At 33.0% G+C, this 22336-nt stretch overlaps 1 protein-coding gene across 7 annotated transcripts in view; it reads right to left on the bottom strand.

The window, feature by feature from the left end:
- Positions 1 to 22336, bottom strand: part of Fak (protein tyrosine kinase 2 Fak) — a 153842-nt gene that overhangs the window by 34759 nt on the left and 96747 nt on the right. Inside the window, exons 1-2 of one of the 7 annotated variants that reach the window (XM_089710761.1) lie at positions 19423 to 19579; positions 398 to 837 (exon numbers count right to left, since the gene is read on the bottom strand). The exons of 4 other annotated variants lie outside the window; for them this stretch is intronic. In XM_089710761.1, the coding sequence (XP_089566887.1) occupies positions 398 to 786 (389 nt within the window). In that variant the 5' untranslated portion in view covers positions 787 to 837; positions 19423 to 19579. Of the gene's footprint in view, positions 1 to 397; positions 838 to 19422; positions 19580 to 22336 lie in introns of those variants that run through there. 2 more of the 7 variants (XM_089710767.1, XM_089710762.1) reach the window with 2 other exon arrangements.

The following is a 22336-nucleotide window of genomic DNA, read 5'->3' as shown; positions in this document are numbered from 1 at the left end:
TGATTAAAATTGTAAACATAAAAATGTAAATGAATTAATCGAAGAATATATAAATACAAATGGATTAATTAATAATTGAATTGTTTCTGATCGCGGTGAAAAAACTGTACACACTGTTGTGTAATTTATCTCATTTAATGGTGTCGTTTAATAGCATTTGAATATGTTGTTTTTTTGCGGTTTTTACTGGATTGTAATAAAGAATCCTATCATAAATCAGAGACTGATTATTATCATTTCAAAAAACCAAAACAAATGTAATATTTATAATCAACTAACACGAAGCCAGTGTGCCTAACCTTTCATATGTAACTACAACGGGAACATAATAGGCATATGCTAATAATATAAAAAGCATATCCCGTAACAACCAAGTGCTTAATAAACCAAAACCTACCTCTTGGACCGCACCCTGGTGTACCGCCACGTATTGCTGCTATAATGCCCTGAACTGGACGGACACAACAACAACTGTAGACTATTAGGCCTTGGCTCCCTCCGCTTCTTACACCTGAGCTTAACTTCATCTGCTTTTTCTTCCTTGACTACGTCTCTCTTCTCTTCTTTTATATCTACATCCAAATTTAAATGCTCCAAGCGATTTATAAAATGCCTTGTTCGCAACAAATCTGGGGTTTCATCAATTCGATGCTTTCGTATTTCGATAGGCGATAAAGGAGGTTTTCTCGGCTCGAACACCACCTTCGAATATTCACTGCTGCGTCTCCAGAGCCGCGGTGACAGTGGCCAGAACCGCCCCGTGGGTTGCGCCGATTCCATCACCATTTCGACACCTCACTTTAACGCACTTTTATTAATCGACTTTAGCGATGCTCACTAGAAAATTAATTGAGAATTGCCAGTATTCCAACGGTTTCATTTCACTAACAAGTATTTACATACGACTCGTCTTTTGATACTAAATATAAACGTAATGGCATCGCTTCAATTAAAAATATCACTAACGTTGTAACGCTCGTCTAAAAGTCAAAGCTCCAACCCCACGTCCGTATCATTAGAAGCGCAAACTATCAATACAACGCTACAATACAAACTAAACAACGTCTCACATACACCCACGTGTCTAGTATCTAGACGAATCACTGTCAATGCATCACATGCAACTGATAAGAGTCCCACCGGCAGCGTGCTTTATCAATCAAGCTTCGTAAGAATTCACGTGACGCAAGGAATGTGATACAATTTTCCGCCGAAAGCGATTACAAATTCCTACGTAGATACGTATTTTTTCCCTTAACGGAGAGAATTTTCTTGTTTTCCAGCAATCGATTGTGGAATGATTACGTTAGGATACATGAATGGAATAAGATATGAGTACCTACGTCACGATTGCAATGCGACCTATATACTCGTATGTATGCCGGTTATTATCCTACGATTACTCACTTATTGCGATGCTCTAGAGATTTATGAAATATGTATTACCTAGATTGATGCTTAATAAGGCAGATTGCAGGTTTAGAGGAGATTTAAAAAAAAAAAAAAAAAAAAAAAAAAACCTAGATTGATACAATCAAGATTATCGCCCGATCGATCATATTGCTAAATATTTAGTCATAAGTTTACGTTTTTCTTTCGTCCGACTGAAAGTACCTACATACTTTTGATGTACATGTTATATGTATGTTTGTATGACCTTATTATCATTAAATTTTTAACTCAAGAACGTTCTTAAATTATGAGTTGTGTAGCTAGCACGACTTTCTGTTATAAATAATATACTAGATATATATTTTCTCAGGACAATTGATTCTCGTATGTATAAACATACTTTAAGATGTTAATATTCACCAAAAAGTTAATCAAACTGAGTCCTACTCAAATCCGAAGTAGATATAACTAAAATTATGCATTATATCACGTCCTACGAATGTCAAAAGTGGAGTCATCTCATGAATTAAAGTAGATTAGAAATATAGACCATTACGTAGGCCTAGTGTAGTCTGCGTAGGATATGATGCATTTGTTATAACTCTATATTTAACCGACTTTACAATATCAAGGACATTTATTATTTACTACTATGTAGTTCTTTTACACGTATCAGCATCGTTGTTTATTTTATCGTTGTTTATAGTTTGCATAGGTATGTTTATTTATGTTTTAAAAGGTACATAAAGATTTGAGAATGCAAAAATTTTTATTGGAGTTAACAATAATATTGCATTTTCTTTTACAATATTTAAAAACAGATTTTCTTAAACCGACATTTTTATACGTCATCAAACGCCCCAACCTTCCAGAACTATCTCATATAAAAAATGTCTAATAAATTATACTGGTCTTTTAAAAGTACACAATAAAATGCTCACGTTAGATTGTAATAGCTTCAAATCGTTCTGTGTTGAATGCTAAGCGATTCGCTAGGAAGTTGGACAGGATGTAATTCATTTGAGCACGTTATGGTAATACATACTTTAAATTTGGCTTATACGTTGGTGATATAAATGTATAAATTGATAATGTTATAAATTCTCACAACTATTTATTTGAATTAGAAAAATGTCGTCAATGAGGCGTAAAATGGCCAAGTATTAACAAAATTAATCAACTACCTTTTGTTGCAGTTAGTTATCAAAATACATAAAAAACAAAACTTGATAATTCTATGAATTAATTTGAAAGTTATTGATGGAAATTAGATCTAGTTACATAATATATGAATAAGTCGATACCAAACTTTCTTCCTTCTTCAACCTGTATATTATATACCTACTAGCTTTACGCCCGCGGCTTTGCCTAAAATCTAATACATAAATTATATAGGTACTAAAACTTTCCTCTTCAATCACTGTATCTATTTAAAAAAAATCCGCATCAAAATCCGTTGCGTACTTTTTAAGATTTAAGCATACATAGGGACCGAGAAAGCCTTTTTTTATACTATGTAGTGATGATAGATTAGCCAACGTAACAATCTCAATTCTCAACCTATATCCCATAACTATATCCCTTTATCCATAACGGGTTACATACTAACATCGGAAGGCACTCAACGGAAGCTACTCAATGGCAGGAAGCGAAGGACATTATAATTCGATACGATGACTCAGTGGTTCTTGATATTGAGCCGTATAGACTGACTGATTTGCATGCGTTGGCAATATATTTGTGTAGTATTTTTGGTCTGTGAGAAAAAAAATATTTGGTCAACTTACTAAATCATATAGAAGATTAGATTTATTTGATCAATTTGCCATCGAGACTACGAGGCCGAGGAAACGAAACAGCTGAAATTTTTTATATTGAAATAACCGTATTTTTTCATTATTTTTCTAAATGCATATGGATGTATAGTGTATATATACGGTACAGTGTACATAATATTCCAAAACAGTCATTTTTTTAATTATTATCTGTCTGTTTGTTCCGGCTAGTCTCATGAATCCGCGAGGCGCAGCTAGTAGTAAATAACAGTGGGCAGTAAAAACAAGTACTATTGTTTCAATCATTTCGCTAACACATCATTAATTGTATCATTCATGCCACTTGATCTCTTCAAAACTGACACGCAAAGAAAACCATACAAGACAATAATAATTGTTAAACGAAACCTTATTCCCAAGAATTCATCAATGGATGGACTTTTCGTCACCATATCCGATACAATAGCCGGAAATCGGTATGCAGCAAAGTAAATACTGTTAAACCACTATAGCTCTTATTCTGAAGGGTATAGGAACTATATTGGTGTGTTGGTATTTAATTAATGTATGAATCAATTGGGGACACGTTGAATTTCTGGAAACACGTGTTCGTGTGCATTAAGTCACACTTGGTAACAAATAATCGATTGCAATTTGATATAAAATTAATTAAAAATGAATTCTTCTTATCGTTTCTTCATTTTATTAACTCAAATTATATAGATTTACTTTCTTTTGCTTACAGTGAACTTTGGAACGACAGTTAGGTTGAAGGCTCTACTAATTACTTTCTGCGGTGTTTCTGACCAATTTCGACATTCAAGAAAATAGTGTACCTATTTAAAGACCCATTTATCAATAACTAGCTTACCGCCCGCGGCTTCGCCCGCTTTGTCTATAACCTAATAAATTAAATACTAAAACCTTCCTCTTGAATCACTTTATCTATAAAAAAAACCGCATCAAAATCCGTTGCGTAGTTTTAAAGATTTAAGCATACAAAGGGACATAGGGACAGAGAAAGCGACTTTGTTTTATACTATGCAATGTAGTGAAGTATGCTTCTATACAAGATCTTTAATCTATATTAATACAAAGTATTTACCATATTTCGCTGCACAAAGCCAGAGCAAGTCTCTACAACTATCACCAACCAATCAAATAGTTCCAATCTATAGACACCAAATTCTCCTGTACCACAGACTAATAATAATATACTACGTATACAACCTGTACACTACAAATTCGATTCAACAACCTCATTTCATTGGGAATCACGAATATAACTCGCCAGACCAAACAATGTTATTGGCCGCTAAAATCACCGAATGTATCCAATTTATGCGCCAAAACTATCGGGAATCGTTGATAAACTCGTTAACGGTACACTATAGTTGAATAGTTAGAACATTGAACATGGGATTTTTAACATAAGGGAAAGATTTATCTCACCATAGTATCTAGTTAAAAACATTTAATAAAAAGTAAACACACCCACGCACGAAATTATTGTATTGACAGCGATCATTAATAATTGTACAAAGTTTGAATTTAATCAGTGTCGTTCTTGTGTTAAAAAATAACGAAAATAAAAGAATCGGTTAAATACAAACATACAGGTGAAGCTAATAGCGTGTTAAAAAATATGTGGGTAGGACATGTGACATTATAATCATTAAGTTATTCTAAGGAAATTAGTTAATAATCCAGAAATTCACATTTTGTTAAATCCACACAATAAAAATAAAATTAGACTTTACGACTACTGCATTTAAATAAAAAATCGCGTACATATATTCTAAAGTATTGGATACTACAAGTAAAGATTACAAAGTCTTATCATATAAAAAGCGCACAACAAAATGTGGGTGGTCTATTCGACTGCTATAAAACAAACACTATTAAAATGTTTACAACTGTCATAAATATAATTGTGAACCAAACTATACGTTAACATTAATCAAGTGAATTTACGAACATTGTTAGTAAGGTCGTGTTTATGGATAGTGGAACGAGCCAAACTGGAGGGAAATTATACGAGCTAGTACTAGATAACATATTATTTAAACATTTTTATTAAATACTAGCTGTGCCCCGCGGTTTTACCCGCATTGCTCCGCTCCTGTTGTTCCAAGCGTGATGATAAAATAGCTCGATAAATGGGCTATCCAACACAGAAAGAATTTTATGATTTATATAGATGCATTTATACCCCAGTCCCGTATTCTTAAAACAAAGTTAACTGCAGGCTCTTCTTAATCAACGTGAACAAAATCAACGCAAGATGTAGCACTAACGTACCTACCTATATTTATTTATGTATTGTTCTTGATATCTTATAGGTCATTATACTATTATAAAACATACAAATTACAAACTTTATTCATTATTGCTAAAAGCTTCAATGCTGAATGAAATTGAAAATGCCGCAATAGTGAGTCCTAGATTTGAAACTTCTGACATCCACCATAATTCCTCGCGACGACCATCCATCCAGGTCTCCGTGCAATTATAATTCAAATAGCTAATTTCCATACAATCACGCGTGACGTCATCATTACGTCACATGCCAGTACATCGACCCCGTCGGATGTGTGTCAGGAAAGTGTACCGAGCTTAATTCGCGAAAGTTTCTTAATGTCACTTTCATTAGTGGTGCGCTTTTTAAAGTGTACGCATTTACGCAGTTTTTGAGTTATGTGGAGTATACATGGGATTGATTTTCGCAGTACATATATCCCTCGCGAATATGTTTAAATGCGAAGGTTTAGTATGAAGTTAATACTATGACTTTTACTTTATTCTGTGTCTAGCTCAGAGGCAAGAGGGATCTATATTAGTAACGAATTTGGTCCTAATATTTCAGTACTTATGTGAAAAGCAACATCTTAAAATCGACAATGATTTTGACAGCGTTAAAAACTGTATTGCGTAGGTAATTGAACATCAAAACAAAAATTAACATAATTAGAGGAAACTATTATAATAGATACTTATATTTAATAGTTAAATCTGCTATTTCCTTAATAATAATCGAAAACACATAAACATATATAAAGTCCTGCCAAACAAACATACAATGCACTTTAAACTGATATAGCGAACAAAGTCGGAGCCAAGAGATTCTCAATACTACAATTCGCGAAGCTCGTCAGTCATAACAAGGTGTGATCGGATCGAATAAAGCTAGGGCCGCCAAAATATAACTAAAATATAAAATTGAAAAGAAATATACTGACCTCATTATATTAAGAAAATAATAATAAATAATACCAGAAAAACTTTTAATGCTTTGAAGTATAATTACACAACCAATATGAATAAAGTAATTTTTCTTCTGGACATATTTAACTAAAAACTATTCTTCCTTGTGTACACAAGATTTCTACGAACACTTCTAAGAAATATTTTATCATCATCCATTAGAGCATTTTGGCGTACTTTTTACTTTTTCAAAAGCATTCGTACAACTGCAATGTAGTACAGAACATCTTATTATATTACAGTGTGGCAGCCCTATCCATAGCAGTGCCCGGTTAGTGGAGTAACCGCAAAATTGGCAACCAGCCAGCTCCTATTGATACCGAATGCTATAACGAATTATTATTTTAATCTATTTAATGTAACACCACAATATATCTCGTCTTGTATAAACTGTATAATTAATAAAGTTTGATTGCAGTGGCAACATTTTTCTAAGTAGATAGGTACTACGAAAATGATAAATCTAGTATTACGGAACTGCTTCAAAGATACTGTAATGTGATTGTTGTTGAAGAAAACACAATTGGAAAAGAAGCTTATGGATTGATTTATAAATGCGAACTGATGAGCTTTATAACAAGTAAATTATATGAGGATAAAATAATTTTTGTGTCGAAAAATAAAGTCTAAATTTTTTGTTGTATTCCCATATATTTTTTTTAGTTCTCCTGTTTAATTATTTCATAAGAACGTAAACAAACACGCCAAAAACTACAAACAATACCTATACCAACAAAATCTTACTCTCTTGGGAAAAGCGACAACAGAGGCTAAGTGAATAAGGGGCCGCAACCGAAAACCGAGTTAGCACAATTTGGCTAATGGACATTGTCCCGCCCAGAAATTGGAGTAAGATGGAATGCCACGCGACGGGTTAGGGGTGCTTCACACGAACAGCTTGCGACAAACAAGCAAGCGATGGGACAGGAAATTAATGGTTACGATTTGTACGTACATGGTACCTTTATGTCAGTAGGGGTATGCCTGAGGTAAAAATTCAACCATAACCATAAACAAAAGAATTCGTGAGTAACACGATACACTACGCGATGGGACCATAGGGTAAGAGTCGCGTCACACGAACCGATAACGACTAATATTATGTATATGACGATGAGTAAAAAAACATTTAGATGTGCAAGTATTTGGCACGTGTGGTGACACCTTTATATATCACTAGGTTTCCGCCCGCGGCTTCGCCCGCGCAGTCAAAGAAAAACCCGCCTAGTTCCCGTTCCCGTGGGATTTCCGGGATTACATCATTTTCCCGGGATAAAAAGTAGCCTATGTCCTTTCTCGGGTATCAAAATATCTCCATACCAAATTTCATGAAAATTGGTTCAGTAGTTTAGTCGTGATTGAGTAACAGACAGACAGACAGAGTTACTTTCGCATTTATAATATTAGTGTGGATAATGGTTTATTAAATTGAACAATATGAAAACACCTTATAATTTCGGTTGACTCATACTCTAATGCTCTTTTAATTCAACTAGAAGTCCCACTAAACGTCCCATATCACGCGAACCTGGTTTCCTGCTATTTATGACATCATTGTCGTCTCTGAGTTCATTATTTTCGCCAGTAATAAAAGTCCACATTCTACTAAATTAACGATCATTGATAGAACTGTACGAGGAATGTTTAAAGCGGGATTTCCCTCTTCGATTTGGAATTTCGTCTGAATAACAGTAACGAATTATTAAAATAAGTATACCTTCTTGTTTGGTTAAATTTGCATAGCTTTATCCTATGTAATTTTTAAGGGTCTTATGTTTAATATTCAAAAATGGCAAGAGCAACAGTAACTCTATGTTCGCATATTTTCGGCAATGGTGAAACAATTTTTATAATATTTTCTTTTTGTTATAAAATAAGAATCGAAATTTAATTTTATTAATTATTTATTTTATGTATATTATTTTAAATATTATTTAAAGTTACACAAAGTAATACTTAACCCTTCAAGAGCATGCGAATAATATTTAATAAATTGTTGAATCGTTGCCAAAATCATGATTAAAAAAAAACAATACAATAAGAGTTAATGCACTTTAAAACATACGTTAGAAGACCTTGCGTTAAGGACATTACGAATTAACATTTTTGGCTTGAACACATACGGGAAGTAATGTTTGCGGTTTGTAAATACCCTAAACGTATACATATTTAAATATAATTATTGTTGTACATATATAAATATTATTAGTGACATGTCCATTGTCTTTCCTAAACAAAATTGCAATCAAGCAAAAGTTAATAAAGTTATATAACTTTATTTTCAAAAAATACGTTAATCGTTCGTTATTCTCTAATAAAATATAATAACCGACTGAATCTCTCTAAATCATTATATTGTTGGGAATAATCCTGATTACACCAATAATTCGATCTATTATGCCATATTTAAAACAGTGATTACCCCCTCTATAAGACTATACCAAAACCAAAACCGATTCAAAGTACACAACTTTACAACTGGTCATAAAGAAAAAAAAAAACCGGCCAAAAATTAAAAGTAATTAAAAAAAAACGTATCACCTCAAGCTGCAACAATGCATTTATAACCATTACACGGCCTGTGCGGTCGACGCGGAAATAATTTCTTAATAACAACCATCGTAAAGCCCTCACACTCATTAACCAGCCGTTCGTCAATCTTGACGTTAATGTTTAGCTTTATTTGTTGATATAATTAATAATGGGCGGACCTCTTGTCTATACGCGCCGAAATTAATGAGATTTTGATCGTCATCCCAGTTGAAGCTGAGCATCCGCATTGCCCGGCAAGGCTCTTCGAATAATTGCAGATAATTATAATTAGTCTGTAAAATTGTAGTAATAAAATAAAGATAATACCGTAAACACAATGTCGCTTAAGGTTTTTTATCGAAATTAAGAATCGTTCAGGAATAATTGAAATTGTTTCGCGGGAATGTGGCGGTGCCTTGATCTTTTGAGCAAAAATTTCCTTTTTATAAAGGGTTGTGTAGATTTATTTTTCGTTTTTCGCAGCAGCTCTGCCGTGTTGTTAAAAAGAAAAATTAGATGTTATTTTATTTCATACGTATTTTTGTTATCTTTTCAAATTTTAATTAAATTTTTCATCACAAAAAATCTATCCGTGGTTTTTGGGGAAAATAATCATACAATATAAATACTTGTTTTGATTTTTGAGGCATAATTGAAATTTTCTGAGAAAATATAATTTTTATGTATATTTATGTACAAAAATACGCAAAAACTCATGACAAACTGTTTATTTAAAGGAAGGTAAAAGGAAATGATTTACGACACTCGCTGAGGAAAATGAATCGAGTGATAAAATCTATGAAAAACTAGCGGTCCGCCCCGGCTTCGCCCGTGGTACATATTTACGTTTTCTCTACATAAGAACCATCCTCGTACTTCAAGGAATATAATAAAAAAAGAATTATCGAAATGGGTTCAGCCGTTCGAGTTATGCGCTTACCAACACATTTTGCGATTCATTTTTATATATAAGATAAAATATGACGTCTCGACTTTCGAATAACAGCTAAAATATTATGATAATATACTAACAGGTTTTTAAGGCTGCAGTCTAGCAAAATTGCGTTTTCAACAAGTTATTTGACAATTTTTTCCCGGCTAATGAAATGATAAACTGATTTTTTTTTTCTTGTTTATCAATTAGTGTTATATACGCAATGCGCGTGAATTTTTTCACATTTGTAAAGTTACTTTATGTTACCTTAATCAGGCCTTCAAGATAAGTCTCTTTCCCCCAAAGACATTTCGAGCTAAGTTTGTGCACTCACTACGTTGCAACCGATTACAATTTACACAAACTGATCAGCGCATTATTATCCTTATATAGTCGTTATTAAAAACTGCTGAATACAATTGCCGAAAAACTTATGATTTTCCTAATTAGAACGTTATAAATTCATTAAATTTCCCATTTTTTGCCTTACAAAATCTATTGATAAATACTGCTAAAAGTTATTTTTTCCATTAATTTATTCGAGATGGTTGAAGACCAATGAGTATTAATCCTTTAAAAAAATTTTTTTTTGAATTTTGATAATTCTTTAAATATTAAAAAAATATTTAAAATAATTAGGAAAAATCCTAGCGAATTTCTTTAGTCGCGCTCCTTGGGCCGGAGCGTTCTGACGTGTGCTCTACGCTCGATTTTCCTTCATACCGAAGTGAAAGTTGCTCTACTTCATTAAATTTAATATTTTTGTTAATTGATTATTTTTATCTTAGTTTTGTGCAAATATTCGTATTTTTAAACATTTGATTTCGATATGGAAAATAAACGAAAAAAATATGCGTGTAACTATGTACTTACTAGAAAAAAAATTATCTTCGAACATAAAGTTAATGAAACCAAATACATTACAAAGGTGATTGGCAACAATTTCTTTATTTTACGGGGTTTCAGTAAAGGGATGTATGTTTCTTTTAAACTAAAGTAAGCTCATAAATTTTCTTATAATATGTATTTTTTTTTGAAGTTCCAAAAATGTTTATTTTTCGTTTGAGAAATACGAAATATATTAAATTATATTGAGAACTTGAACTTGGGACATACGGGGAAAATGATTTGTTTACTCCAAAATTCCAAATATGTCGAGGTGTTTTTTTTTCCTTCTAGTCATTTTAAACGTAGCGGCATGTTGTTTGATTATTAATTTTGTAACTTAAATACAGGATTTTGGTTTTATATTTTGATCTTACAGACGCGCTGACAAATTTAGTCCACCATTTCTAGTTTAGTCCACCAACTCTAAGTACCAATATTAAAACGAATGGATTATCATCACATCATCAAAACTCAGATGTAATGGAAGATCGCAATAACATAGAAAATTCAATGGGTGTTGAGAACTAAACAAACACAAGTAACAAGTAAAAAGAGCAACTATGGAGTTTCTTGCCGATTCTTCTCCGTAGATACTGCTTTCCGAATCGGTGGTAAATGTTAAAAATATGTACCTAATGACGTTTCAAAAGTGCTTCTAGAAGAAGTCTAATTGAATAAATAAATGTTTGAATTTGAGTTTTGAGTTTAACAGAGACGCGAAGAATAAAAAAAGAGGACGAAAACGATAATTCGTTGATGCTTTCCCTTTTCGACGTATTGTTAGGGTACATCACCAATCTGCAAAAAACAAAACTGATGATTCCCAATTGCTGATTAAAAATGAAAAACAAATAATCGACAACAGTGGTGAAAATTTGCTGATCACAATGAAACATCCTTCAGTGGTAGCAGATTTACTCATTTAAAATGTATCGGTGAACAGCGTAAAGGAGAGGAGGACAGGAAAACATAATGTTTTCCTGTGAATGTGGATGGTGGATTGTATACAGGGTGTAATCGATAAGTATGTGCAGGCGATTATGACGTTATTATTGCAGGTATCAAAAAACTTAAAACTGATATCGAAATTACTTTACCTAATGAGCAAAATGACAATAATAACTTTTTAAAAGTATAATCGAGAAATATCTAAAAAATTTTAGACCGGGAGATACTGACACAAAATTTCGAGTCATTTGTAACAGGATGGCGGTTCTACAGGGTTCTTAGTACGCAATGACAAAAAGAAAAATGATGGTGTGAACGCTGGTTCCGGCGGCTTAGTCGCGTGGGCGTTAGTCGAACTCGTCGGAAAATAGCGAAAGTCAAACGATTTGTAACAGTATGGCACTTATTTTTCCTGGAAGTTTGAGGATCAAAGAATATAAATACAAAATTTCAAAGATCTAGGTGTTGGAAATCTTCACTTATATGTATAAATTAACACTAAATTAATTTTTCAAGTATGACAGCACTTTTTCCCCCTACTAGAAGTATGGCAAATATAATAATGGTCACATTTTATCAAATACTCTCCAAAAATCCAAATGCAATACTGGTACAAAAAGTTTGGCGAAATAAATTTTTTTTGCAGATTTTCGGCGGTATGGCGACCATTTGGAATCGTCCGAAAAGTATGGCATGGCGATTTTCGTAAATGGCTGCACGACGATGGTTACCTGTGCAAAAGTTAGCCTGGTACAAATGGTTGAATAATTGTTTTATTTAAATCAACATATTCGCGTCGGTATGGCGGGCTGTAAGTCACACCGGAAAAGTATGGCATGACACTACCGCCTACTTCTTTTTTATGGGCTATCGGTAAATACTAAAATTTTTGTGTTACAAATCGTTTGACTTTCGCTATTTTTACGACGAGTTCGGCTAACGCCCACGCGACTTAACCACCGATACCAGCGATCACACTATCATTTTTCTTTTTATCATTGCGTACTAAGACCCCTGTAGAACCGCCATCCTGTTACAAATGACTCGAAATTTTGTGTCAGTATCTCCCGGTCTATTTACTTTATACACTCCCATATCAAGAAGGGAAAATGGGACTAGTAGAAGTTAAATGTCTAATTCCGGCAAAAGAGATGAATGCGGAAGATGCGGTTAAAAATAAAAAATTTAATATTTGAAATACAATGCAAAAAAATAACACTTTTGTCATAGATAAGAATCATGACTATTTTTTCCAAATTCAGGGACAACTAAACGTTGCAGAAGCAGAAGTCTGCTTATTTGCTGTTTGGACTGGAGTGAATCATTCGTTAAAAATAGAATATATAAGTTTAGGCAAAAAAAATAAAATGATGGATCATTATCAAGATTTTACATAAATTGCCTACTGAGAGAGAAAAATCCAGTGCAACCGATAAAGCATCAGAATGCTAGCAAAATATTTATTAGGTTTATCCATATAAATCTATATATTACTAGCGGCCCGCCCCGGCTTCGCCCGTGGTACATATGAAAAATAGATGTTGGCCGATTCTCAGACTTACCCGATATGCACAGAAAATTTCATGAGAATCGGTCCACCCGTTTCGGAGGAGTATGCAGACTAACATTGTGACACGAGAATTTTATATATAAGATACATAATAATAATATAATAAATCCGTAGAAGGGTCAATTCTGTACTTTGAAAATATGTATTTAAAAAATAAATAGCAGTGTTACTGGATCGATACCAAACACAAATATGTGATTAAAAAAATTTTTGTCTGTCTGTCTGTCTGTATGTGAAGGCATCACGTGAAAACTAATGGTTCGATTTCAATGAAACTTGGTATAAATATACCTTATTATCCTGGGCATAAAATGGAATACTTTTTATCCTGGAAAAATACGTCTAAAATAAATCTTAATTTTTCAGTTTTATCCATAGACGTTGTTCTGTAGAACCGCGAACACACGTTGCGTTACCCGCAGTGGATTCAGCGATGTAACCTGTAGCGCCAAAAGTCGGATTTGGCTTGAACCGTTTGCGGCACACGCGGGCCGCACCACACCACGCCTCCTCGACTCCTATATAAGGACGGCGTTCCGCGCGATGCATATATGTAATTTATGAATTTTGATGCGAGCGGACGTGTCCAGTGTGGCGAGCGAGAGTGATCGTCTAATATTAATTTAGTGAGAAACGTCTTCCCAGTTCAAAATGGAGAAATAAACCATCCACGCGAAGACCGACATCCGCTCGGACGGAGTCGTGGGCGGAAGCTAGTCAGAAATAAATATCTTTTGTTTTCATTTGCGTATTCTATTTTATAATTTATTAACACAAACATTACATTTTTTTTTATTTTATACAAAATTTGTTTATCCGTTTTATTAGTTAAACTGAACAACTTTCACTAAGAAACTTAGGTCGAAAAAAATGTATAGAGTTATGCATTTGAAGATATCATTAGAACGTATTCGCAAATTTTGTGTACTGATAAAAAAAATCACCTGGTGTAATTTTCACGAAAATTGTTTCCAATTGTCATTTCTGGTACTTATTACGAATATCAAATTATGCATACGAATGATTTAATTTTTAAAAATTAAGTGGAGCAACTTTCCCTTAGTACATTTGTATTATTTACATATAGGATGACAGGATGCATTTGTTTGCACTACTAGACCAAGCCCTTAATGGAAAATTCTATGTTACATTTTAAGAAGGAAAATATTCTTTATTTTAACATCATGTAAGTATACCAATATCAATTTCGTTGATAAATCATTGTGTTCTTATGAACTTGACTTATTTAAGTAAATAGAACTTAAATATTTATCTTTTAAGGCTTATTAAACTAATAATTTTATACAAACAAAAAGTTGATTTCTGGGTTGCCTTGAAATTAGTTATTATTATTTTAATGTAATATTTCTTTACTTCTGTATGCAATAGAGTTGTTTACGTTTCACTCATACATTGATACGTACGACAAATTGTCGGCCTTACTAATCGCTTAGTGGAAATTTCTGTCAAGCAAGCTTTAAAATGATTTACGAGTACAACATGTTAATTTAAAAACATGATCAAACTCTTTTACTCTATCGCCGTGTTTGAAGTTCAATTCTTGCAAAACGGCAACTTTTGTGTGCATATCGGGTAGATCTGAAAATCGGATATCTATTTTTCAGCCCCCTAATTGATAAGAGTAAGGTAAAACGTTTGCCGGGACAGCTACTAAGTACTAACTAACATATTTTCGTTAAAAATTTCACCAAGTAATATGATATTTAGTTTAGCAAGTGACAGTTAAAATAACGTCTGACTCAGATCAGTCCACGACTTTCGTGCGTATACGCATACATACACACGTATTATAAATATCAACATGATACATTTATAAGGAATAGTCGTGTACGGTGTCACGTTTGAACTGAATTATTACTGTTTCAATATTGAGATATATATTAAATGGAGTAAAATGTAAAACAATTTCCGTGTGCAGTAGCGCTTTTTAACTTTTCCGGGATCAAAGAAAATGCTTTTATCAAAGCAATAATTGTAACAAATACAATGTTAGTTAATTGAGTGTTGTTTTTACATTATTTTTAATTTTAGCACATTTGATGAGCTTTTTAGTTTCCACTATGTATTTCAATTAATAACAATTTGAATTTTGGAAATTTTGTGACATATTTAAATATTTGAGTTTGAGTACCACACCATTTCTCCCATATTTTATTTAGGTACCATATAAACATAAATAAATATACATATCATACAACATCACACTATAGATTCCCGACCTTTTTTTTCTAGACCCTATAATTAACACAATCCTTCAGAACTACAAGATTCATATACTAACCAACTTCAAAAGCAGACAAGATTACGTAGCGGCAGAACTAATAATGTACTAGGTATAGGCACAGATAATATAATACTATAGTTGTGTAGTATAGGTATAATTTAGGTGCCCTAGACATCTTGGTAGTTTGAAAGTTATCGCTTGTAATGTAGGGGGCTTATGATGTCGAGTTCATGTTCGTAATGATACGGTTGCTTTGTAAGATTAAAGACTTGATTGTGTTTGGTTTTACGCATGTATAGGTTAAAGTTTTGTATAAGATTTAAATTATTTTTATTTTATTATTTTGCACGAATAATACAATAGTAACAAAGAGTAGGTATAAATTACTTTCATGAATTATATATTTTTAGAGGTCTAACTTATTTAGATATCAGGAGACAGAAAATAGAACGGAATTCCAATCTTTTGTAGCTCGAGTTGTTTGTTTTTAAGATTATTTTCTTTATACCTATCCTCTTTGCTTAACCGTACTACTTATTCATCTATAATATAAACGCAAGGGTAGATCCACGATTTACAACTAGTCAAATACCACGCCCATCTATTTCCAACCACATGGAGACAACGTTGACATTCAAACACCCATAAATCCATTCCAAAAACAAACAACCAACAGACAGACGCACTCACAAACAGTCGCTTTGTGAATGCCGTAGAGAGAGTGGGGAATTCGTTTTATTATAAATTACTAGTACATACCTATACTAAATTTGTATACTGTTGTCCAAATGTAGTAGTACAAAATAAGTGATATAAATATAATTATTTTTCGTACGTTCTAATAATTATAATATGATCTGAATGATTTTAAAATGTACTATAGTACCTACTAGGTTTCCGCCCGCGGCTTCGCCCGCGCAGTCAAAGAAAAACCCGCATAGTTCCCGTTCCCGTGGGATTTCCGGGATTGCGACATTTTCCCGGGATAAAAAGTAGCCTATGTCCTTTCCCGGGTATCAAAATATCTCAATACCAAATTTCATGAAAATTGGTTCAGTAGTTTAGGCGTGATTGAGTAACAGACAGACAGACAGAGTTACTTTCGCATTTATAATATTAGTATGGATTATGTTTTCATTTAATAAATTTTGTCTTAAAACGTTAGGTATAAAAGTTTTACGCTAAATAATTACTCATCTTCCTTTCTTTTTTTTATTATACATCGATACATTGTAATTTAAAGCCAGTAATAAAGAAAATTTCATGGCCACAGTAAAATTTATACGTAAGATAAGTGTAATGGCATATTGACTTAAAGTTGTCGATAAATCCAAGTGAACTTTACAGATTACATTGACAGTCAATTCGCTAAGAGCTAGCGCGCACGAGCAACTTTGTCTCCGCAACTATTTTGTCTCTCCCATCAATTGTATGGGGAGTTGTGTCGCTACGTGCGCGCACTTTCATACTAGCCCATGGGTGTAGAGACAAAATAGTTGCGGAGACAAAAAAGTTGCGGAGACAAAGTTGCTCGTGCGCGCTAGCTCTAAGATTGAATATCAGACCTTTTATTTTTCTACAATTATAAAAATAAAAGTGACAATCTCTTTAGCATGAAGATAATTAAGTTAATTTGTTAAGCAGGTCTAATTTATTGTCTATTGTTGGTTTCTGAATTGAGTATTTGACGTTAAGAACGTAGACGAAGAACGTATCAAACCATACCAAAATGCTGCTTTAGCATTTTTTTGTATGTGACATAAGCTTTCTCAAACCTTAATGAAATCAATTCTCAATTCAGAAAACGGCCTTGTAAACGTGATGGTTAAGTACATCTCTATACATATAAAATTCTTGTGTCACATTGGTAGTTACCATACCCCTCCGGAACGGCTTTACCAATTCTCATGAAATTTTATAAGCCTATTGGGTAGATCTAAGAATATTTCATACCCAGAGTAAGGCAGAGCAATGTTTGCCGGGACAGCTAGTAACATATTATAAGTATAAATGAAGATTTTTGTTTAGTACAACAAGTGATTTCCTAAAAAGTCTGTATCCCCACACACCCGTGACACACACAAATGGGCTATTGTGTGTCTATGGGACGATATTGTATCACCAATTCGGAATGTTTTGGACATGAGCCAAATCGGACCCATAACCTATAATATATTCACGAAGTGTGTTTTGTTATAGAAAATGGACGTAAAGTTAACAAGTGTTATTGTTAACATGACGTTTAACGGACGTTTACGTTGTTATGGAGATAATATTTGTCCGTTTATTTATCTGTGGAACTGCTGCGCTTTTGAATTTGGGGTAATAGTAACATGGATTTATATATGGGCTTGTTTTGATAGAGCTTTAGGTGGATGTGAAATATTTAAAGCTCTCTACTAGACATTGATTTTATAAACAAAACTAGCGAGTAGCGGTCCGCCCCGGCTTCGCCCGTGGTACATATTTCGCAATAAAAGGTAGCCTATGTTCTTTCTCAGGGTCTAAATATTATCTGTGCCAAATTTCATCAAAATCGGTTCAGTAGTTTATGCGTGAAAACCATACATACATACATACATACATACATACATACATACAAACCTTTCCTCTTTATAATATTAGTATAGATATAATATGTACCTAAATAATTAGTAGGACAGAATAATGTGATCCATGAAGTAATCACAATTATCCACTCAAAATCAACCTAATCAAATTTCGAAAACTGATAAAATTTTAATTTTAAAAATATAATATTATGTAGCATTTATATTGCCTTACTTAAAACAAAAGCTAATGAGCTGCATTCATGCATTAAACAGAAAATAACAAATTGCGTAAATAAATAACGTCATGTCAAACATGATACAGATAAATAATTTATATTAATTAATTATACACGTCCTTGTTTTCACACTTACCATGTAGGAAGTGAAAAAAATGATACATATTGCAACAAGGTAATACTGGCCGGGTAAAAAGCGAGGTTTTTTTATAATTAATGTTCTAAATATAGAGCTTTTTATGCTCTATATACATAATTGTTATTGACTAGTTTGCTTTATTAAGCAGCGCCGTTAATTTATATGCAGAAAAAAAAATCGACAAATGTTTCGTAAACTTTGTATTTTAAAAATAAAAATTGTAAAGGTAACGACTGTATTATAAGATAGTTATGTATGATGAAGGCTGAAGAAGGTACTAACTAGACAAAAAATTAGAAAAAACGACCAGGAAAAACCCAAATGGTGAACCTTTTTTGCTCAAAATGATGTTTGATATGTAAGCAAGTAATTAAAAAAAATACATTAACCAGTAAATATTTCATATGATCACATATGAAATATGAATAAACTAGATTTCCGCCCGCGGCTTCGCCCGCGTTTTCAAAGGAAAACCCGCATAGTTCCCGTTCCCGTGGGATTTCCGGGATAAAACCTATCCTATGTGTTAATCCAAGTTACCCTCTATGTGTGTGCTAAATTTCATTGTAATCGGTTCAGTAGTTTTTACGTGAAAGAGTAACAAACATCCATACATCCATACATCCATACATCCTTACAAACTTTCGCCTTTATAATAGTATTAAAATTAAAATTAAAATTAAAATATAACATCTATGAAGTGCTGCGCGTCTTTCGTCGAAAAATGTTATTTATATAATACCGGTTAAATATTTCATATAATTCCAGAGTTAATGACAATTAAAATAGGTTAATAGTTTGCGTGATAAATTAACAAAAGCTAGCGCCGTACGCGTATGCCATTTAAATTCCGCAAAATTGTTTATTTATATGTTTTGACGTCATCAACCTAGTTTCCATTCAATTATTCCAAGTAAAAGGATATTCCGTTAAAACTTGAAACAAACCGTTAAATACTGGCAACTCAATAAAGAACACACACTGAGCTTACACAGATAAAAAAACATCGATAAACTTCGATTCAAACTTCGAATTTCGAACACTAAAACATCGATTCAGAAAAGCGCGCGAAGCGCGCCGCGTGCGCGTCGAGACTGGCTGGAGACAGGAGCCACTACAACACACTTTACTGCCATTCTATTCACGTAAAAGGCATTTCCTATTCGCTAGAGAGGGACGTAAAACATCGATAATTGATCATCTTCAGGTGTCACAGAGGTGTTTGTTTCGTAAAGCTTTGTTTGAGTCAAGGACGATTTACAAAATCGTTCGGATACAGATAAAACGTCTATTTATGAACATGTCAGTTTGCCTACGCTATTTTAACGGCAGTTTAAACAGCTGGAGACGATCTTATGTTTTATTTTGAGCTTGTAGTATTACCACATGTAGGGCTAGATTGTGTGGTCGTTCGGAGCAAGAAGCTCGATAAAAGTTATTTATAAACATAAGTATTTCAATTAATGAAAAAAATACGGTCATAATCGTAAAAAGTTGTTATAGAACCTGTTTAGTATTCAATTAATGCTTATACTCTATTAACTACTAGTTTTAGGAACAGATTTAATTAAAAATATGAATATCTTAACATATATATAGAGCTTTGAATATCTCAACATTGAAAATACCGCGTGAAACTTGAACTGAGAAAGTTTGTTTTTAAATTTTACCGCCAAAGAAATTTACCAATACCAATAATACCCTTGAATAGTTGAATAATACCTTATACATAAAAAAACATAGCGTATATAAAATATTTCTTGCACCTACGACTACTATAGCTACGACACAAATTCTCTAAACACGAAATTCTCGTTCACAAAAATCTACATAACCTCAATTCAAAATCATGTTCCATGTGTTAGCATACGAACCTTGAAAACCATAACTTATTCTATTACATATTATAAAACAAAATTCTTCACCGCGTCTGTCTGTCTGTTTGCGATAAACAACAATTTTCATTCAAGTTCCCAATAGTTCTCGAGGAAGGTTTTAGTACATAATTTGTTAATGCAATGATTATCATCCTCTTTCCACTTATGGACAGAGTGGTTATCAGAAAAGGTTTTTTAACTGTACAAGTAAAATGTTAAGTTTTAGACACCACGGACGAAACCGCGACGGAAAGCTCACATTAAGCGTATTAAATTAATCTAAAAATCAACGCGTACGGAAAATCCAAGAACTTTAAGTATAGATATTTCTTAATATTTCTAAGTTATAATACAAGCATGAGAATTAAATATAACTTTGTATATATTGTATCTTAATTTATCATTACTCACTAATTATACATATACAATATTTAAAAAATTGTTTTAAATTATTCAACACATGACTTGCATTCACAAGCAGGAAACATCATGGAAAAAGCAATTCACGAGAAACACATCACAAAACCACAGCCGTACCTACTGCAATTATCAATTAATTAATATGTGTCATACGTTGCATTTATCAAGTGTTTTCATGAAATGCGGAAGATATATGCACATAGTCGTATGATCGATTCGGGAATATCAATTCGATATATTAACAACTAGCGGTCCGCCCCGGCTTCGCCCGTGGTACATATTTACGTTTTCTCTACATAAAAACCATCCTCGTACTTCAAGGAATATAATAAAAAAAGAATTATCGAAATCGGTTCAGCCGTTCTCGAGTTATGCGCTTACCAACACATTTTGCGATTCATTTTTATATATAAGAAGATTATTGACTTGAAATAAATAATAAACAACTCTCGATTTCTCGTTTGTACACAAATTACTTTCTCGCAATAAATAATACTGGTTATTTGATCGCTATTTATGTTTTCAGTCTTAAAATGCTCCAAATGAATAATTCTTTGAGACGCTATTCAGACACAGTATATACAGCCACAGTATAGTTAAAATAGATCAAAATCAAAGAAAGATAATAAGATAAGGTCATAGACGAACAATTGAATTATTTCATAAAAACCTCCATTGCTGGGAACATTAATAAACCTTACATTCTGCAATTTTAGAGCGAGCGCGCACGAGCAACTTTGTCTCCGCAACTATTTTGTCTCCGCAACTATTTTGTCTCCGCAACTATTTTGTCTCTTCACCCATGGGCTAGTATGAAAGTGCGCGCACGTAGCGACGCAACTCCCCATACAAATTGATGGGAGAGACAAAATTGTAGTTGCGGAGACAAAGTTGCTCGTGCGCGCTCGCTCTTACAAAAATATACGAGACATCTATTTTTATATATTGTCTCCTATTTTTCATATACGAAATATGTTAAACAGCTGTTTTAAATAAATATCTACACATAAACAATGAACGCCCTCCATCCTACACACTACATTTAAAATCTGAAGCCCTTGAGAATAATGGCTGAAAATACTTATAAGAATATGTATAGGATTTCGAATTTCAATGCGCTATGATATTATAATTTTCTATTATGCCCAGAATTGCCCACATTTTGTTACTATGTACTGTAACTTAATATATTTAATTCATACATCATTACAATGTTAATTGGCTAAAAGTTGATGGTTTGAAAATACGATTTAAAAGATTATTAATACAGTAATAGACTTCAACAAGGAATAAATAGATTTAGAACACTAAAACCGATTATACACACAAATAAACACGATCCTATAACCTCAAAACAAGAAACCAAACCATTACCAACTATAAAGATTCTCAATACTATAATACACTCAAAGCAAAAAGCAGCGAACCTACAAAAGCATTAAACCGTAAAAGAGCAGAAATTAATTGCACTGGAGCTGTCGATAATTAAAAAGCCGTAGATGCCTTTGCACCTGTGCGCTTAATTACCATGTTTGAGTTGAGGCCAACGAACAAGCATTCAGCG

Source organism: Colias philodice, chromosome 25 (assembly GCF_061535455.1).
Source record: "Colias philodice isolate Cphi_HAF_F1 chromosome 25, ilColPhil1 Martin Lab GWU primary, whole genome shotgun sequence".
Taxonomy (NCBI): domain Eukaryota; kingdom Metazoa; phylum Arthropoda; class Insecta; order Lepidoptera; family Pieridae; genus Colias; species Colias philodice.
The sequence above is the reverse complement of the archived record's forward strand: the minus strand, read 5'-3'. Positions and strand labels throughout refer to the sequence as shown.